At 38.5% G+C, this 18,585-nt stretch overlaps 1 protein-coding gene across 1 annotated transcript in view; it reads right to left on the bottom strand.

The window, feature by feature from the left end:
* The window catches only part of LOC123588067 (solute carrier family 5 member 4), a 40,130-nt gene extending 21,779 nt beyond the window's left edge, over positions 1–18,351 (bottom strand). The window contains exons 1-6 of the mRNA XM_045458291.1: positions 18,217–18,351; positions 17,359–17,430; positions 15,592–15,696; positions 13,547–13,606; positions 11,127–11,231; positions 7,254–7,359 (exon numbers count right to left, since the gene is read on the bottom strand). Of these exons, the coding sequence (XP_045314247.1) occupies positions 7,254–7,359; positions 11,127–11,231; positions 13,547–13,606; positions 15,592–15,696; positions 17,359–17,430; positions 18,217–18,351 (583 nt within the window). The remainder of the gene's footprint in view (positions 1–7,253; positions 7,360–11,126; positions 11,232–13,546; positions 13,607–15,591; positions 15,697–17,358; positions 17,431–18,216) is intronic.
* Between the last annotated feature and the right edge of the window lie 234 nt (positions 18,352–18,585).

Raw genomic sequence — 18,585 nt, 5'->3', positions numbered from 1 at the left:
TTGCTAGACTCTCAGCCAACAAGCTATTTCCTTCTAAGAGTATCATGGGAAAACAAGGCTGATCGTAAATAGAAGACTTATGTCTTCATCTTTCATTTATTTTGAAACATATGCTATATGTATGAAAATTGCTCTAGAACTATCTTGATTGTTCCAGCTGTTATTTTTCTTTATTTTTTCCAACTAAACTTGTACAGTTTCATTTTCATAAGTTAGTAAGTGTTGGATGCTAGGCCCATGAGAGTCTGCTTGGACCATTGCCACATACTTTATCCCAACAACCAACTCACTGCTCCAGTTCTTCTCTCCTGATTCTGCCTTTCAGAGCCCAGGCATCCTGTACTTATTTGGGCGCTGCCTTGGATTTGTCAATCCCATGTCTGAGCTGCTATTTCATTTTGACTTTCCATGTGTATGCTATGCTGGATTCCAAGTGGCAATCTGGGCCCTAAACAAAAAGCTGAGACAAATCACCATTTCCCCACTGTACCTACCACATCATTATCTTCAGTCAAGGTGCTTACACCTAATAGTGAGGATTTTTTTTTTTTTGAAATGGAAATGTTCTGGATATGCAGAGTCAAATGCTTCCTTCTCAGTTTAGTAATTAACTTTAAAAAATTTTGGGGTGCCTGGGTGGCGCAGTCGGTTAAGCGTCCGACTTCAGCCAGGTCACGATCTCGCGGTCCGTGAGTTCGAGCCCCGCATCGGGCTCTGGGCTGATGGCTCAGAGCCTGGAGCCTGCTTCAGATTCTGTGTCTCCTTCTCTCTCTGCCCCTCCCCCGTTCATGCTCTGTCTCTCTCTGTCCCAAAAATAAATAAACGTTGAAAAAAAAATTAAAAAATTTTAATTCCAATATAGTTAACTTATGGTGTTATATTAGTTTCAGTTGTACAATATAGGATTCAATAATTCCATACATCACCCATTGCTCATCACAATGAGTGCACTCCTTAAGCCCCACCACCTATTTCACCCATTCCCAACACACCTCCCTTCTGATAACTATCACTTTGTTCTCTATAGTTAAGAGGCTGTTTCTTAGTTTGTCTCTCTCTCTCTTTTCTTTTCCTTTGCTCATTTGTTTTGTTTCTTAAATTCCACATATGAGTGAAATAATATGGTATTTGTCTTTTCTGACTAATTTATTTCACTTAGCATTACACTCCTTAGCTCCATCTGTGTTGCTGCAAATGGCAAGATTTCATTCTTTTTTATGGCTGAATAATATTCCATGATGTGTGTGTGTGTGTGTGTGTGTGTGTGTGTGTGTGTGTGTGTGTGTATCAACATAATCTTTATCCATTTATCTATCAAAGGACACTTGGGCTGCTTCCATAATTTGGCTATTGTAAATAACGCTGTTATAAACATATGGGTGCATGTATCCCTCCAAATTAGTTTTTGTTTTTTGTCTTTTTTTGAGTAAATACCCAGTGTGATTACTGGGTCATAGGGTAGTTCTATTTTTAACTTTTTGAGTAAACCCCATACTGCTTTCCAGTGGTTGCACCAGTTTGCATTACCACAAACAGTGCACAAGGGTTCCTTTTTCTTCACATTCTTGCCAAAACTTGCTTCTTGTGTTGTTGATTTTAGCCATTCTGACAGGTGTGAGGTGAATCTCATTGGAATTTTGATTTGAATTTTCCTGATAGTGAGTGATGGTGAACATCTTTTCATGTGTCTGTTGGCCACCTGTACGTCTTCTTTGGAGAAATGTCTGTTCATGTCTTCTGCCCATTTTTAAACTGGATTATTTTTTATTTTTTTATTTTTTTGGTGTTGAGTTGGATAAATTCTTTATATATGTTGGATACTAACCCTTTATAGAATATATCATTTACAGATATTTTTTCCCAGTTGGTAGGTTCCCTTTTAGTTTTATTGGTTGTCTCCTTTGCTGTGCAGAAGGTTTTTATTTTGATGAAGTCCCAATAGTTTATTTTTGTTTTTATTTCCACTGCCTCAGGAGACATCTAGAAAGCAGTTGCTATGGCCAATGTCAGAGAAATTACTGCCCATGCTCTCTTTAAGTATTTTTATTGTTTCCAGTCTCACATTTAAGTCTTTCATCCATTTTGATTTGTGTGTGTGTGTGTGTGTGTGTGTGTGTGTGTGGTGTAAGTGAGTGGTCCAGTTTCATTCTTCTGTATGTTCACTATCCAGTTTTCCCAACACCATTGGCTGAAGAGACTGTCTTTTTCTCATTGGATATTCTTTCCTGCTTTGTGAAAGATTAAATGATCATATAATTGTGGGTTTATTTCTGGGTTTTTTATTCTGTTCTATTGATCTATGTATTATTGGTGTGCCAGTACCATACTGTCTTGATGACTACAGCCTTGTGATGTAACTTGAAATCCAGAATTGTGATTTCTCCAGCTTTGATTTTTCTTTTTCAAAATTCTTTTGGCTATTTGAGGTCTTTTCAGGTTCCATACAAATTTTAGGATTGTTTGTTCCTGCTCTGTGAAAAATGCTTTTAGTATTTTGATAGAGATTATATTAAATATGTAGATTGCTTTGGGTAGTATAGACATTTTAACAATATTCATTCTTCTGATCCATGAATATGGAATGACTTTCCATTTCTTTGTGTTGTCTTTGTTTCCTTTCATCAGTGTTTTATAGTTTGCAGAATACAGGTCTTTCACCTCTTTGGCTAGGCTTATTCCTACATATCATATTATTTTTGGTGCAATTGTAAATGGGATTCATTTCTTTTTTCTTTTTTAATTTTTAACATTTACTTATTTTTTTTTAATTTTAATTTTTTTTTCAACGTTTATTTATTTTTTTTGGGACAGAGAGAGACAGAGGATGAACGGGAGAGGGGCAGAGAGAGAGGGAGACACAGAATCGGAAACAGGCTCCAGGCTCTGAGCCATCAGCCCGGAGCCCGACGCGGGGCTCGAACTCACGGACCGCGAGATGGTGACCTGGCTGAAGTCAGACGCTTAACGGACTGCGCCACCCAGGCGCCCCAACATTTACTTATTTTTGAGAGACAGAACATGAATGGGGGAGGGGCAGAGAGAGAGACACACACACACAGAATCCAAAGCAGGCTGCAGGCTTTGAGCTGTCAGCACAGAGACCGACGTTGGGCTCCTACCCAAGAATCGCAAGATCATGACCTGAGCCATAGTCGGATGCTTAACAGGTTGAGCCACCCAGGTGCCCGTGGGATTCATTTCTTAATTTCTCTTTCTACTGCTTCATTTTTGGTGTATAGAAATACAGATTTTCATACATTTATTTTGTATCCTGTGATTTTACTGAATTCATTTATAAGTTCTAGAAGATTTTTGGTGGAGTCTTTAGGGTTTTTTATGTGCAGTATCATGTCATACTGTAAATAGTAAAAGTTTTACTTCTTTATTGATTTGGATGCTTTTTATATCTTTTCAATGTCTGAAGGCTGTGGTTAGGACTTCCAGTACTATGTTGAATAAAAGTGGTGAGAGTGGACATCCTTGTCTTGTTCCTGACCTTGGGGGGAAAGCTCTCAGTTTTTCCCCATTGAGTGTGATGTTCGCTGTGGGTTTTTCACATATGGCATTTATTATGTTATAGTATGTTCCCTCTAAACCTATTTTGTTAAGGGTTTTTCACCAAGAATGGATGTCGTACTTTGTAAAATGCTTTTTCTGCATCCATCTACTAAAATTATCACATGGTTTTTATCCTTTCTTTTATTGATGTGATGTTGATTGATTTGCGAATATTGAACCATATTTGCAACCCAGGAATAAATCCCACTTAATCATTGTGAATGATTTTTAAAATATATTTTGTTGGATTTGGTTTACTTGTATTTTGTTGAGGATTTTTGCATTTATGGTTGTTAGAGATATTGGCCTAAAGTTCTGTTTATTTATTATTTATTTATTTATTATTATTATTATTTTTTTGGTAATGTCTTTATCTGGTTTTGATGTCAGGATGATACTGGTCTGATAGGATAAACTTGGAAATTTTCCTTCTTCTTTTATTTTTTTGAAATAGTTTGGGAAGAGAATATCCAATGGAAAAAAGACAGTCTCTTTAACAAATGGTGCTGGGAGAACTGGACAGCAACATGCAGAAGATTGAAACTAGACCACTTTCTCACACCATTCACAAAAATAAACTCAAAATGGATAAAGGACCTGAATGTGAGACAGGAAACCATCAAAACCCTAAAGGAGAAAGCAGGAAAAAACCTCTCTGACCTCAGCCGCAGCAATTTCTTACTTGACACATCCCCAAAGGCAAGGGAATTAAAAGCAAAAATGAATGACTGGGACCTTACGAAGATAAAAAGCTTCTGCACAGCAAAGGAAACAACCAACAAAACTGAAAGGCAACCAACGGAATGGGAAAAGATATTTGCAAATGACATATCGGACAAAGGGCTAGTATCCAAAATCTATAAAGAGCTCACCAAACTCCACACCTGAAAAACAAATAACCCAGTGAAGAAATGGGCAGAAAACATGAATAGACACTTCTCTAAAGAAGACATCCGGATGGCCAACAGGCACATGAAAAGATGCTCAACGTCGCTCCTCATCAGGGAAATACAAATGAAAACCACACTCAGATATCACCTCACGCCAGTCAGAGTGGCCAAATGAACAAATCAGGAGACTATAGATGCTGGAGAAGATGTGGAGAAACGGGAACCCTCTTGCACTGTTGGTGGGAATGCAAATTGGTGCAGCCGCTCTGGAAAATAGTGTGGAGGTTCCTCAAAAAGTAAAAATAGACCTACCCTATGACCCAGCAATAGCACTGCTAGGAATTTACCCAAGGGATACAGGAGTACTGATGCATAGGGGCACTTGTACCCCAATGTTTATAGCAGCACTCTCAACAATAGCCAAATTATGGAAAGAGCCTAAATGTCCATCAACTGATGAATGGATAAAGAAATTGTGGTTTATATACACAATGGAGTACTACGTGGCAATGAGAAAGAATGAAATCTGGCCCTTTGTAGCAACATGGATGGAACTGGAGAGTGTTATGCTAAGTGAAATAAGCCATACAGAGAAAGACAGATACCATATGGTTTCACTCTTATGTGGATCCTGAGAAACTCAACAGAAACCCATGGGGGAGGGGAAGGAAAAAAAAAAAGAGGTTAGAGTGGAAGAGAGCCAAAGCATAAGAGACTCTTAAAAACTGAGAACAAACTGAGGGTTGATGGGGGGGGGGTGGGAGGGAGGGGAGGGTGGGTGATGGGTATTGAGGAGGGCACCTTTTGGGATGAGCACTGGGTGTTGTATGGAAACCAATTTGACAATAAACTTCATATATTGAAAAAAAAAAGAAATAGTTTGGGAACAATAGTTATTAACTGTTTTTTAAATGTTTGGTAGATTTTGCCTGTGAAGCCATCTGGTCCTGGACTTTTGTTTGTTGGGAGTTTTTTGATTACTGATTCAATTTTGTAACTGGTAAGTGGTCTGGTCACATTTTCTATTTCTTTCAGCTTCAGTTTTTGTTGTTTATATGTTTCTAGGAATTTATCCATTTCTTCTAAGTTGTCTAATAAGTAGGCATACAGTTTTTCATAATGTTCTCTTACAATTGTTTGCATTTCTGTGTTGTTGGTTGTTATTTTTCCTGTTTTGTTTGTGTTTTCGTTTATTTGAATTCTCTCTCTCTCTCTCTGATGAGTCTGGCTAGAGGTTGATCTATTTTGTTAATCTTTTCAGAGAACCAGATCCTCATTTCTTTGAGGTGTTCTATTTTTTTAAATCATTTATTTCTCCTGTAATCTTTATTATCTCCTTCCTTCTGCTGGTTTTGGGTTTTGTTTGTTGTTCTTTTTCTAGGTCATTTAAATGTAAGGTTAGGCTGTTTGAGATTTTTCTTGCTTTGACGTAAGCTTATATTTTTATTTGCTTCCTTCTTGGGGCTGCTTTTCCTGCATCCCAAAGGTTTTGGACTGTCATTCATTTCCATTTGTTTACATGTATTTTTTAAAAAAATTTAATGTTTTATTTATATTTGAGAGACAGAGAGACAGAGAGCAAGTGGGGAAGGGGCAGAGAGAGAGAGGGAGACACAGAATCTGAAGCAGGCTCCAGGCTCTGAGCTGTCAACATAGAGCCCAACAAGTGGCTTGAACCCACGAATTGTGAGATCATAACCTGAGCTGAAGTTGGATGCTTAACTGACTGAGCCACCCAGCCCCTTCTGTATCTTTCTTTCTTTCTTTCTTCCTTCCTTCCTTCCTTCCTTCCTTCCTTCCTTCCTTCCTTCCTTTCTTTCTTTCTTTTTCTTTCTTTCTTTCTTTCTTTCTTTCTTTCTTTCTTTCTTTCCTTTCTTTCTTTCTTCTTCTTGATTTCCTAGCTGACCCATTCATTGTTTAGTAGGATGTTGTTTAACCCCCATGTATTTGTGGTCTTTCCAAATATTTTTCTTGTGGTTGACTTCTGGTTTCATAGTGTTGTGGTCAGAAAAGATGCATGGTATTATTTCAATCTTTTTGTATTTGTTGAGGCCTGATTTATGACCTAGTATGTGATCTATTCTGGAGAATTTTCCATGTACACTTGAAAAGAATGTGTATTCTGCTGTTTTAGTTGTTTTAGTTCTGAATATCTGTTAAATTCATTTGGTCCAGTGAATCATTCAAAGTCACAGTTTCCTTATGTTCTTCTGTTTAGATGATCTGTCCATCAATGTAAGTGGGGTGTTAAAGTCTCCTACAATTATTGTATTACAATGGATTAATTTAGTTCCTTTATGTTTGTTTTTAACTGTTTTATATGTTTGGGCACTTCTATGTTGGGTGCACAAATATTTACAATTATTGTATCTTCTTGTTGGATTGTGTCCTTTATTATTATATAGTGTCCTTTTTTGCTTCTTTTTACAGTCTTTGTTTTAAGGTCTTTTTTACCCAATATAAGTATTGCTACTCTGGCTTTCTTTTGATATCCATTTTCATGATAAATATTTCTTCAGTTCCTCACTTTCAATATGCATGTGTCTTTAGGTCTGAAATGAGTCTCTTGCAGGCAGCATATAGATGAGTCTTGTTTTTTAAGCTGATTCTGTCACTCTATAATACTGAGGATTCTGTTTGCTTTGCTCTGGTTGTGCTTCTGGGCCTGTGCCTGACTCTCATAGTGGGAATAAAGGGATATCCATAACCTTGGTGGTAACAAGGCTAACACTGAGTTGCTAATTGCAGGTTGGTGTGAGATCAGCAGAAGACAGCATGACTGAGATAAACTGGCAGCAAACTTACCAGTGATCGTGTAAATAGCAGTTATAGCCAAGAGGATGAAGATTGCCAGGTAAAGGTCCAATCCCAAGGCCAGCTTGATGAATATGGCTCCAGAAAATATGTCTGACTAAAAAGGGAATAGTTAGGATGGGAAAGAAACATGCACCACATCATTTAGCTCTTTAGTGGTGATTTCCCACTAATATTTGCTGTATCTATACATGACATCTCTGCAATGCAATTATGAACTCCTTGGAAGCCAGATCTAATCCTCAGGGGATTAATTATTGGACTGATCATAGATAGGAACAATGGGTGAGTGAACAGAAAGTAAGAAATGTCTATGCTATAGCTTGCATAGACTACTCTTTCATGATTGTCAGCAGAGAAACAATGATTAAAAGTAGAGTAGTATGAGACAGTAAAGCAATGGTTTCTGTTCAGGAGGAAGATACTTGAGCACACTTAGGATAGTAGAAAATAACAGGAGAATATGATAGAGGGGGTAATTATGAAGCAAATGCCAGAAACATTGAGAAGAGATGGGATCAAGAATAGGCATAAAGTCAAGCGTTAGCCTTTTACAAAAAGGAAGACTCTTCATCTTCAGACTGGTGTAAAGAAGGAAAGAATGAGGCAAATGTAGACTTTTTAAGTGGGGGATGAGTGGTTCATGCTTAAATTTTCTAGATAAAAAGGGAGATGAGATGTTTTGATAAGAGGCAGAGGACTAGTAGCTAAAAAAGGTTGTGGATCATTTAGGACAGTTATTGAGAGCACCAGAGAAAAATCATTAAGAAATACAATAAAAGGATTATTGGTTGAGGTTTAGAGGCCAGGAAGGGGTCCTACAGAGAGACCTTAAGATGTAAGATCATGTGCACCCTGCACTACCTGGATCCCTGTGTCCCAAAGTGTGCTTTCCAGCCTCCTGGATCTTCAACACAAACTTGTGCTAGCCCCACTTGGATCTGCCCCTTCAACTCTGATCCTCCCAGATTCCATATCAAAACCTCCAAACCAAACCAAAACCCTAGAAACATCACATAAGCATGTTAGTTAGAAACACAGGAGTAAAATCCCTGGGTGCATGCACAGAGTAAGTGGGAAGCTGGATTAAACCAGGTTTGGAGTTTTTCTAGGGGAGTTCAATGAAAGGAAAGACATGCAAATAAATTGAAGCTATGTGCCAAAGAGTGATTATAAGGATGGAATTGAAGAAAAAGGAAAGCATGACTGAGGTGAGGGAAAGGATAAGATATCAGGATTCAGGATTAGAAGAATTAGAGGTAGGTTTCTTTGTAGAACATGAATTTGGAAGTGGTGTCACAGTATATCGTTAACTTTCCCCCCTAATATTTGAAATAAAACCTAACGTTTTATCATCCCAGTAGGTATTTGTATGGGTGAAAAGCCTATTCTTGAACCTAACGCTGAGTTACAAACCCAAAGTACTTTCTGCAACTTTATCACTGGGTTTACAAGGAGTTCAACCACTATGTAAATTGAGGCAAGATTTAACTTTTTATAAATTGGATATTTGCAAAGAAATTATTTACCATTTTAGAATAGATATCACCTACTGAGATGTCACTCATTGCATTTCAATTGCCATAAAACACACCTGCATTTGTCTGCATTTATAGCTGTCATGTTCATACAGATTTACATAGTGGGGAGTTATTCAACCACAGCATTAGGGCTTGTATATTCATGCTGAATCATTTACATATGAAAACACATATTATCATATTATGAGTTTCTTGACTTTCTTCTCTCTTATATAGTACAATGAAAGCATTAAATTAATATTTACAAAATGATATATAAACATATTACCGATGATTTTTTTTATGGTGGCAAGATAAATAACATAAAACTTGCCATTTTTGCATGTACAATTCAATGGAATTAATTACATTTACAATGATCATAAAATATTTCTCATGAAAGGAAGGCATTTAATGCTACAGGATTTTCTTTTGCTGTTAAAAGATATTTTAAGACAATTGTCATATCTGAATAAAGTCTGTAGGTTATGTATGTTTGTATCAAGATTAAGTTCCTGATCTTAAAATTTGCAGTGTGGTTTTCTAAAAGAATATCAGTGTGTGTAAGGCATTCAGACTGAAATATTTAGGGATCAAGATGTACCAGGTCTGCTATGATTCTCAGTATAGGTATTAGTGGAGGTTGAGAACCAGTGAAAAGATGATCTCTTTCAAACCTGATGCAGGGGAGACTGAAAGTTACCCTGTTTTAACTCCTCATAATGAGCTGTTTAATGAATAACTAGGACAGTCTCTGCTATCAAAGTGTAATAATACACAAAAGGTCATGTCTAAGATTAATCACTATTAATATCACTTGAAACATAGCCTCGTAGGTAAGAATGGACTGCTGCCACTGTGTCTTTCCAGCTAAGTTACACACATGTTCTTTGCCTTTCCTGCTCCTCCGTCCAGCTCCCCAAGAATCCATCCCTTCCCTGCCACTAGGAACTTTCCACTTCAGGAGACTGCATTCCTCAGGGTCCCATTTTGCTCCAGCACCTTGTTCACATTCTTTAGGATCACAAAGCTGTACATGTCAGAGCCAGAGGAAAAACGGGAGATCACTGAATCCCACCCACTTGTGGAATATATAGGCTTCTCTGCTTTGCTTGGCCTCTCCTAAGTTTCTTATCTTGAGGACTTGTTTAAGCACCCCACCCCCCCCCACCATGCCTCCATTTCCACCCAGCAGGGACCACTCCATTTCCTGGGTGTCCCTAGAATGTCTCCTATGTTTGTCCACACGGTCTATTCCAGTTCACATCTTAATATATTTTCATATACCGTCATAAAGTGCTAATGATTTCATGTGTATAATTCTTATATTCTTTTTTTTTAAAGTAGGCTTCACACCCAGTGCAGAGCCCAATATGGTCTGAACTTACAACCCTGAGATCAATACATGAGCTGAGATAAAAAGTCAGACACTTAACTGATTGAGCCATCCAGGCGTCCCTATAATTCTTATATTCTTAACCATATAGTGAACTCCTAGTGCATAAGAATCTTTATTACCCCTAGTACAGATACTCAATAATATACAGTGAGTGCTGGAAAATGCTCATGTTGTATTAAGAATCTCATGCCATCTAATCAGAGCAACTGGTTTATTTACAAGAATGACTCAACAGAAAAACAAAAATGCACTTCAGCTTCTTCTTTCATGAACTGCCTAGACTATAAACTTGGAGAAAATTATTTCATTAGTCACCAATACATGAGGATCAAATGTTACTCTTTGTTTTCTACATGTATTGCTGACTCTTCAAATTTCTTTCTTTTCTCCTCAATGATTATCTCCAAGGAATTTAACTTTCCAACAACTTTAGAAATCTTCTGACATTTATTTGTGACATCTGTGCTATAGGGACAGTCTTAGATAAAATAGAGTAAATTTAAGAAGTCATTATAATAATACAAAGCACTTTCCTTCTGGTTCATGTGCCAGGTAATCAATGAAATGAAAATATAAATATAAATCTTTCCAACAAAGAGAATAAAGAGGTTATTGTATATAGAAAGGCAGGGGACTAGAGAATCCTCCTCCTTTCTACTACTTAATAACTGTGTTCCTTGAATGAAACATTTTGTTCCTCCTGTACATTGTTTTTTCATATCCTTAATGAAAAGGTGGTTTATACTCTGGAGTCTCTCATGACTTGTAACTGAATTTAGGGTTTCTAAAACTCCTTAGTAGAAAGGCCCTAGCTAGTTTAAGATATCCATATGGCTAGACCTATCAGGGCTATCGATAGTCTATACACTCATTTCTCTGATTCTAGTATTCTAGCCTCACCCAGGTAATTGCAAGAAGCAAGAATGCCAGGCGCACTGAACTCACTGAGATTCTCAGAGCCACACAGATGAAGAGGGAGAGGACAGAGAGGTAGATCTGGAGTCGCTTCCCACCAAACCTCTTCCTCAGATATTCTGGCATAGTCATCACCTGCAGAGACAGACATCGACAGGGATTCACCTTCAGAGCCCAGCGCATTCAGATTATTCAACACTTACTAAGTACTTATGTGCATCTGCACTTCTGACTGTACCTGGTACCTTAGGAATACAGAGGTGAGTAAAACACAGTCCCTTGGGAGAGCAGAAAGCCTGGAATAAACACAGGCATTGGAATCAGACAATCTTAGGATCCATTCCCAGATCTGGCATTTACTACAAGTGAGACCTTTGGAAATTGACAATTTCTCCAAACCTCCTTTTTCTCATCTATAAAGTAGGGATTTAATATGAAGGTATATGTAAAATACCCACAACAACACCAAATGCATGGTAGATGTTCAACAAATAATTTTTATTATTTTCATCAATAATTTTGCAGGCCAGTAAAAGCAATATTACTTAAAAATAATGAACCACAATTAATGGTTACATAATAAATTGATAATAAAACAAATTGCAAATGTATATTTGGCATATATGTATATATTTAATTTAAGTTTTAGTTAGTTAACATATGGTGCAATATTGGTTTCAAGAGTAGAATTCAGTGATTCATCACTTATGTACAACACCCAATGCTCATCACAGTTACCCTCTTTACTACCCATTACCCATCTAGCCCATCTCCCATCCACCTCTATCTGGTATATATATATGTGTGTGTGTGTGTGTGTGTATATATATATATATATATATATATATATATATATATATTTGTGTGTGTATGTGTATATATGTGTATACACACACACACACACATATATATATATATATATATATATATATATATATATATATATTTAATTTAATATATTTAATTTACATCCAAGTTAGCATATAGTGCAACAATGATTTCTGGAGTAGATTCCTTAATGTCCCTTACCCATTTAGCCCATCCCCCCTCCCACAATCCCTCCAGTAAACCCTCTGTTTGCTTTCCACATTTAAGAGTCTCTTATGTTTTGTCCCCCTCACTGATTTTATATTATTTTTGCTTCCCTTCCCTTGTGTTCACCTGTTCTGTGTCTTAAAGTCCTCATATGAGTGAAGCTGTATGATATTTATCTTTCTCTGACTGACTAATTTTGCTTAGCATAATACCCTCTAGTTCCATCCGCGTAGTTGCAAATGGCAAGATTTTATTCTTTTTGATTGCCAAGTAATACTTCACTATATATATACCACATCTTCTTTATCCATTCATCCATCGATGGACTTTTGGGCTCTTTCCTTACTTTGGCTATTGTTGATAGTGCTGCTATAAACATTGGGGTGCATGTGCCCCTTCAAAACAGCATGCCTGTATCCCTTGGATAAATACATAGTAGTGCAATTGCTGGGTTGTAGGGTAGTTCTATTTTTAATTTTTTGAGGACTCTCCACACTGTTTTCCAGAGTGGCTGCACAGGTTTGCACTTATTTGGGTATATATTTATGTGATTATGTTTATTGAAAAGAGAGTTAAATTAAATCTCTAATTGGAAAAAAGTCTGAGGTTATTACTGAAATATGAGATCAACTATGTGATGTGTATTATAAAAGGTGCAGCTTGCTAGGTTTTTATAGCAGATTAAGCTTATGATTTAATTTCCTCCAATTTAAAAGAACATTAAATAAGTATTTATATAATATCAAAAACAAAAAGGATAACTCTTGGTGGCTCAGAGACCTCAAACGTGGTAAACTACTTCCAAAAACACATGCATGAGTTCTGTGGCATTGATCCTTTTACCAAGGAGAGCATCATTCTACAGAAATTGTTCAAATCTGGTACTAGAAGGGACCCAGGATGAGCAAAAGGAGAATATATGGTGACCTGCAAAGGTATGAGCCAGAAGGCTTGCCCCTGAACACCCTAATCCCAGGAATTATTCCAGGATATAGCACTCCATGGTCTGAGTACCAGCAGTAGAAGAATAAATGTGGGAGGTCTGCTTGGAAAGGCAGAACAGTGGTTGGTGATACCTGGGTTGAAGGGGAGCTCACAGAGCTATGGTATATCCCACTCCTAATTAAAAAAAGAAACTATAAATCTCAGAACGGCAAAAATTAGAATGAAGAAAAATAACATGTGTTGGTGAGGATGTGGGAAAATGGGAACCCTCACAATAGTCATAGGAAAGAGGACAGCTGACTGCAGCCACTTTGAAGAGCAATCTGGTAGCATTTAGTGGATTTATGTAAATGTAAGCCCAGAAATCCTGGGACAAGTGATATTACCCAGGTTTCATGATTGAGCAGAAAGAATGAGTGAATAAATGAATGCCTGACAGATGAGAACTGAGAACACCTGCAGGTACTCACCCCTGCCTTGATGTATATGGGGACAAAGAACCATCCTAGAACCAGCAACAGCAGCAAAGCCTACAAAATCCCAGAAAACAGTGTGAAGTTCGAGGGGCTTGGCTTGTGGGACTTATCACTTCATGACCTCTGAATCAGAAAACAAAGTAAGTTTGCATGGATCCTGTCCCACTCAACCAATTATGAGCCCAAGACAGCTACAGATTCTTTCCCTCTGTTTCTGTAATTTAGATACAGAAGATAAGAGATCTGAGACCAGCTGGACCCAGGAAGTTCATACTATTTTTGCCAATAGGAATAATTCTTTTTAAAAATAGTTTTTATTTTATTTTTAATTTATTATTGTTTGTTTTGAGAGAGAGAGAGAGAGAGAGAGAGAGAGATCATGGGTGGGGGAGAGAGGCAGAGGGAGAGAGAGATAAAAAGAGAGAGAGAGAGAGAGAGAGAGAGAGAGACCTAAGCAGGCTCCATGCTTAACTCAGAGCCCTATGTGAAGCTTGATCCCACGGCCCTAGGATCATGACCTGAGCTGAAACCAAGAGTCAGATGCTCAACTGACTGAGCCACTCAGGTGCCCCCAACAGGAATAATTCTTGAATGGGAGAAGTTATATATAGAGTGACAAAGCAATAAGAAAGCAGTTTGATGAAAGAAGAATATTCCTACTGTCTCCCAAGTCATGTCACATATAATAATGGTAATAGTATAATCTTGCATTAATGTTAATATATACAAAGTCTTCACATATATCACTTGTGTTGTCCTCATAACAACCAGATGAGGCAGATAAGGTAAGTAGTTATTCCTGTTTTATGGAGGGGGAACCTGAGCCTCACAGAGATTAAGGAAGCCCAAGGTCACAGGCTAAAAGAGCTAGACCCTTGGCAACCTGATAATCACACCCACTGGGGCCATAGGGCATGTTGTCCAGTTTATGGCACTATCAAAACAAAACATGGGCCATAGGGCATGTCTGCAGACTGGGTCCATTCTGGAGTCCCTGATACTACTAAAGCAAAGCTAAGGGGAAAATCTTCAACAAGGGATGGGTACAGGTATTTTTGGATGACTCAAAGTCATTTCCTGAGTCTATTCAGGCATGGTCTGTTTATACTTTCACTGTGATCTGACTTGTTTCCACATAAACATCTTCCTCTGACCGAAATGCATAATGTGTATTTGCAAACACCAGAAGGGATACAAGAACAGAAAAAGCTCAGGCACCTCAAGAAATATTAATGCATGTACCCAGACAAGGGCTAGATGATGTGGTGATATGAATGATATGAGAGGAATTGATCCCTGCCCTTAAAGGACTTCGTGTCTAATTAAGGGGACACAGCTTCTACTGGTGAAATGGCAGTAGAACAATTGAGAACTCAAACACAAAGTCTTTTAGATTCTATCTACTATCTTTAAATCATTTACTCCTTACTCAGCTCTCATGTCCTTAGCCAAGTCCCACTTGGTCAATTTCTATTCATCTATCCGAATGGATGAGTGCCATCTCCCTTAACATGTGCCAAGTCTCATCCTTCATCTAGGATAGATTCCCTCCTGTGTGAGCTCTCCCAACACTCAATGTGTGCTTCTCTCCTTGTACTTCCTACACCATAGTGAATGTGTATCTGTCTCTCCCACTGGGATATAAGCTTCTCAAAAGAAGGGATCATTGCTTTTACATGTTTTTATTCTGTGCATCTAATTCAGAGCCGGACACGTAGTGTAATAGCTCAGGAAGGAAAGAAACAAGTGAGAACTAAAAATGATCAAGGAGGTCAAGTGAAAGTGGGGATTCAATCATATAGAAATGATATTCCTGGTGGGAATACTGCTTGAGCAAAATCTCAGAAGTAGAGAATGAGACTGGATTGTCCCAGGCAGGCAGAATGGGGCCACATTCAGAGAAGACTCTGCGTTTCAAACTAGGGGTTGGTTAGAAGGAAAACTAGAAATCAAAGAAAGATATACCCTATACAGACTCCCAGAAGAACATACCTGGACAGAGTTTGGATTTAAAGGAAAAAGCCTGTTATGTCACTTACATTCCATTCAAATGTTGCAGTGGCGATTCCTGAAGCTGCTCCCGTCCCAGCCAGCCCCACAAAGTGGCCACTGCCGATATTACTGGCGAAGAGAGAGGCGCCCATCTGCAATCCAAGGGAACAGACTAGGATCAGAGTTAAAAGACCCAAATCAGATTTCTTTAAAGCAGGTAAATGTTGAGATTTTCCATCATACCTCTTTAAGGCAGGAATCCTGTGGGCTAAATCCAGCCAGTTACCAGTTTTTGTGTGGTTGGTAAGCTAAAAAAAAATTTTTTTTTTACATTTTTGAATGGTTAAAAATATATAAGGAAGACTAATATTTTGTGATGTGTAAAATTACATGAAATTCAAGTTTCAGTGTTCGTGAATAGTTTCATTGGAACACAGTTATGCTTGTTGGTTTTACATATTCACTATGGCTGCTTCTGTGCTACAACAGCAGAGTTGTGTGGTTGCAATGGACTGTATGGCTCATAAACTAAAATACTTACAGTCTGGCACTTTACAGAGAAGCTTGCTGACCCCTGCCTTAGGGGAACTTTAATTTATCTACCTGGGTGCTCTGGGTTGAGCCTGTCCTTGGCTAGGAACTGCCAGAGCTCCTGTTGGCTCCTTCAGTCATCCTCAAGGACTGCAAAGTTGGGTAGGAAGAAGTTACTATGAATAATTCTGGCCTTAAGGACTTTTTTCTCATCCACCTCCTTTTATATCACATTGTCAACTGTTCTTAAGTCTCAAATATCAAGAGAAATTTCTTGAGTAGGCAGGGATGAGCTCTAGTCCTCACAAAGCACAATTGGGGTGTAGGGTTACTGCAATGCCCACTCTTCCATTCCCATCTTTTCAGCCCTCTGTAAAGACATCTTTTCTATTCAGACATTTGGGGCTAGGGGTTGGAATTGAACTCATTTTTGGCTATAGGATTGGTTGAGTCTTGAATGTTTCACGGAAACAGTCCTTAGAAGGCAATGCTTGATTGGACATTCCAATTAAAATCCATTTCAAGCTTGGAGGTGGTCTGCTTCAACCACTCTTGCCAGGTCATTTCCCAGTCTCTGCTTCCATTCATACTATTTAGTCAGCAGATTCATGAAGGAAGAATGTACTGAGCATCCACTGTATACCCAACTGACTGCTGACACAGTATGGATTCAGAGAAGAAGATGCACTCTTTGGTGCAATGGGACTCTTGCCAAGGAGGCCAGACATAAAAACCCAGAAAGGAAGAGATCAACTGGGCAAGAGTCAAAGAGATACCACCATACACAACATCACAGAGAACACACACATCCACTATCATAACTGCATGGATTATAAGGACTAGACAGGCTGGAATGCAGGGTGAGACTTCTCAGATGAAGCAGGGCTTGAGTTGGGTGTTGAAGGAGGAGAGCAGAGAGGCGGATGTTCATCCAAACAAGAGGGGTGGCACTAGTTCGGGTTTGGGAGCAAAGAAGGAATGTGCTGGGGATGGTAAGGAGCTTAAGGCAGAAGATTCTTGATGAGGACCAGGGAAAAAGAATATGACACAGAGATTAACTGAGTCTTCTCAAATGCCACACTATACTTGCTCTCATAATAGGTGATGTACTATTATTTACTGGAATGGCAGAATAGAACTCTGGGGTCAGGGATTTAGGAAGAGACACCAGCAAGTAGGCAACCAATGCACTTCAGAAACTATCAGCATTCCCAGTGTCTTCTCTATTTACTCTTAAACACACACATAGGAAATTTATCTCTGGGAAACTCTGGCGCACTCACCGGCCACCAGGTCATATCTCGACCAGCCAAGAAGAAGCCTCCAACAGTGCCCCGGTTGGTCTTCAGCATTGCCTAAGCAGAAAGGAAGACATGTGAGGGTCAAACACCGCAAATTCACCCAGGATGTTACAGATGCTCTGGTCAGAATATTCATAGTGGTCACTTTTTCAACACTCTTAAAGAGAAACATTTTCTTAGAAACTGTGATATAGCATCAATTTTAAAAGGACTTGAAAATCATAGTTTCATCGAAATGGAGGGACTTTAAGAAATCATATTCCTCAACATCTGTCCTAATTGCTCTGTTTATTTTCATTTATAAAAACAATGCAAGGTATCAGTAAATCTGTGCTTGGAAGTAATTTTGCAGCCTTACACTCATTACTAAATAGAAAGAATGAGTGTAAATGAATTAGGCATCCAACTGAATCATTTAGAAAGTGAGCAAAATTCTACTCCTGAAATCAATGTTACACTAGATGTTAACTAACTAGAGTTTAAATAAAAATTTGAAAAAAGAAAGTGAGCAAAAAAACAAAGGAAAATAAAAGATGTGAGATAATGAAAATAACATCCTTATTCATTATGCCAGGTACTGGACACGCCAAACAGAATATGTCTGAAGTTCTCACTGCTGGCTCTGTTCAAATGATGGTGTTGGTAGGAGAATAAATTAACTGAGTAAATATTATTTACGTCACACATGAGACAATGGTTCTGAGAAAAGGATATGAAATCTGACAGCTGTTAGTGTTTTCTCAGCATTGTCACATTGTTATACCACACCCTTCCCTCCCTCAGACATTTTAACCCCAAACTTGGTGCCCACCCAGAACACCCCATTGGACTCCTACATACCCACAGCCCGACAGCCATCACCACCATGAAATAGATGGCAATGACAGAGATGTCAGCAGCATTTTGGATGCGCTCTGACATCTCAGGAGGACCCAGGGTCCCAGTCATGGTGCTGGGGCTTAACGTGCTGGCCATGGCCATGGTACTTTCCCATCCCAGGGATGGCCCTTTATATAAGCTCTGGGTTAATAATCAGCCTTGAGCAGGTGGGGCATGCTATCAGAACAAACTCCTGGGCATGGGAGACCTTTAAACCTCTTCTTTGAAACTCTGAGACCCTGGTCTTCCAGCAATCAATATTGACCTAAGTCTTATGGAAAGTGGGAATGAGCAGTGAAAGATAAGAAATGGGATAAGAATTGCAGGTCA

Source organism: Leopardus geoffroyi, chromosome D3 (genome assembly GCF_018350155.1).
Source record: "Leopardus geoffroyi isolate Oge1 chromosome D3, O.geoffroyi_Oge1_pat1.0, whole genome shotgun sequence".
NCBI classification, from domain to species: Eukaryota; Metazoa; Chordata; class Mammalia; order Carnivora; family Felidae; genus Leopardus; species Leopardus geoffroyi.
This window is presented reverse-complemented; position numbering and strand designations above follow the sequence as displayed.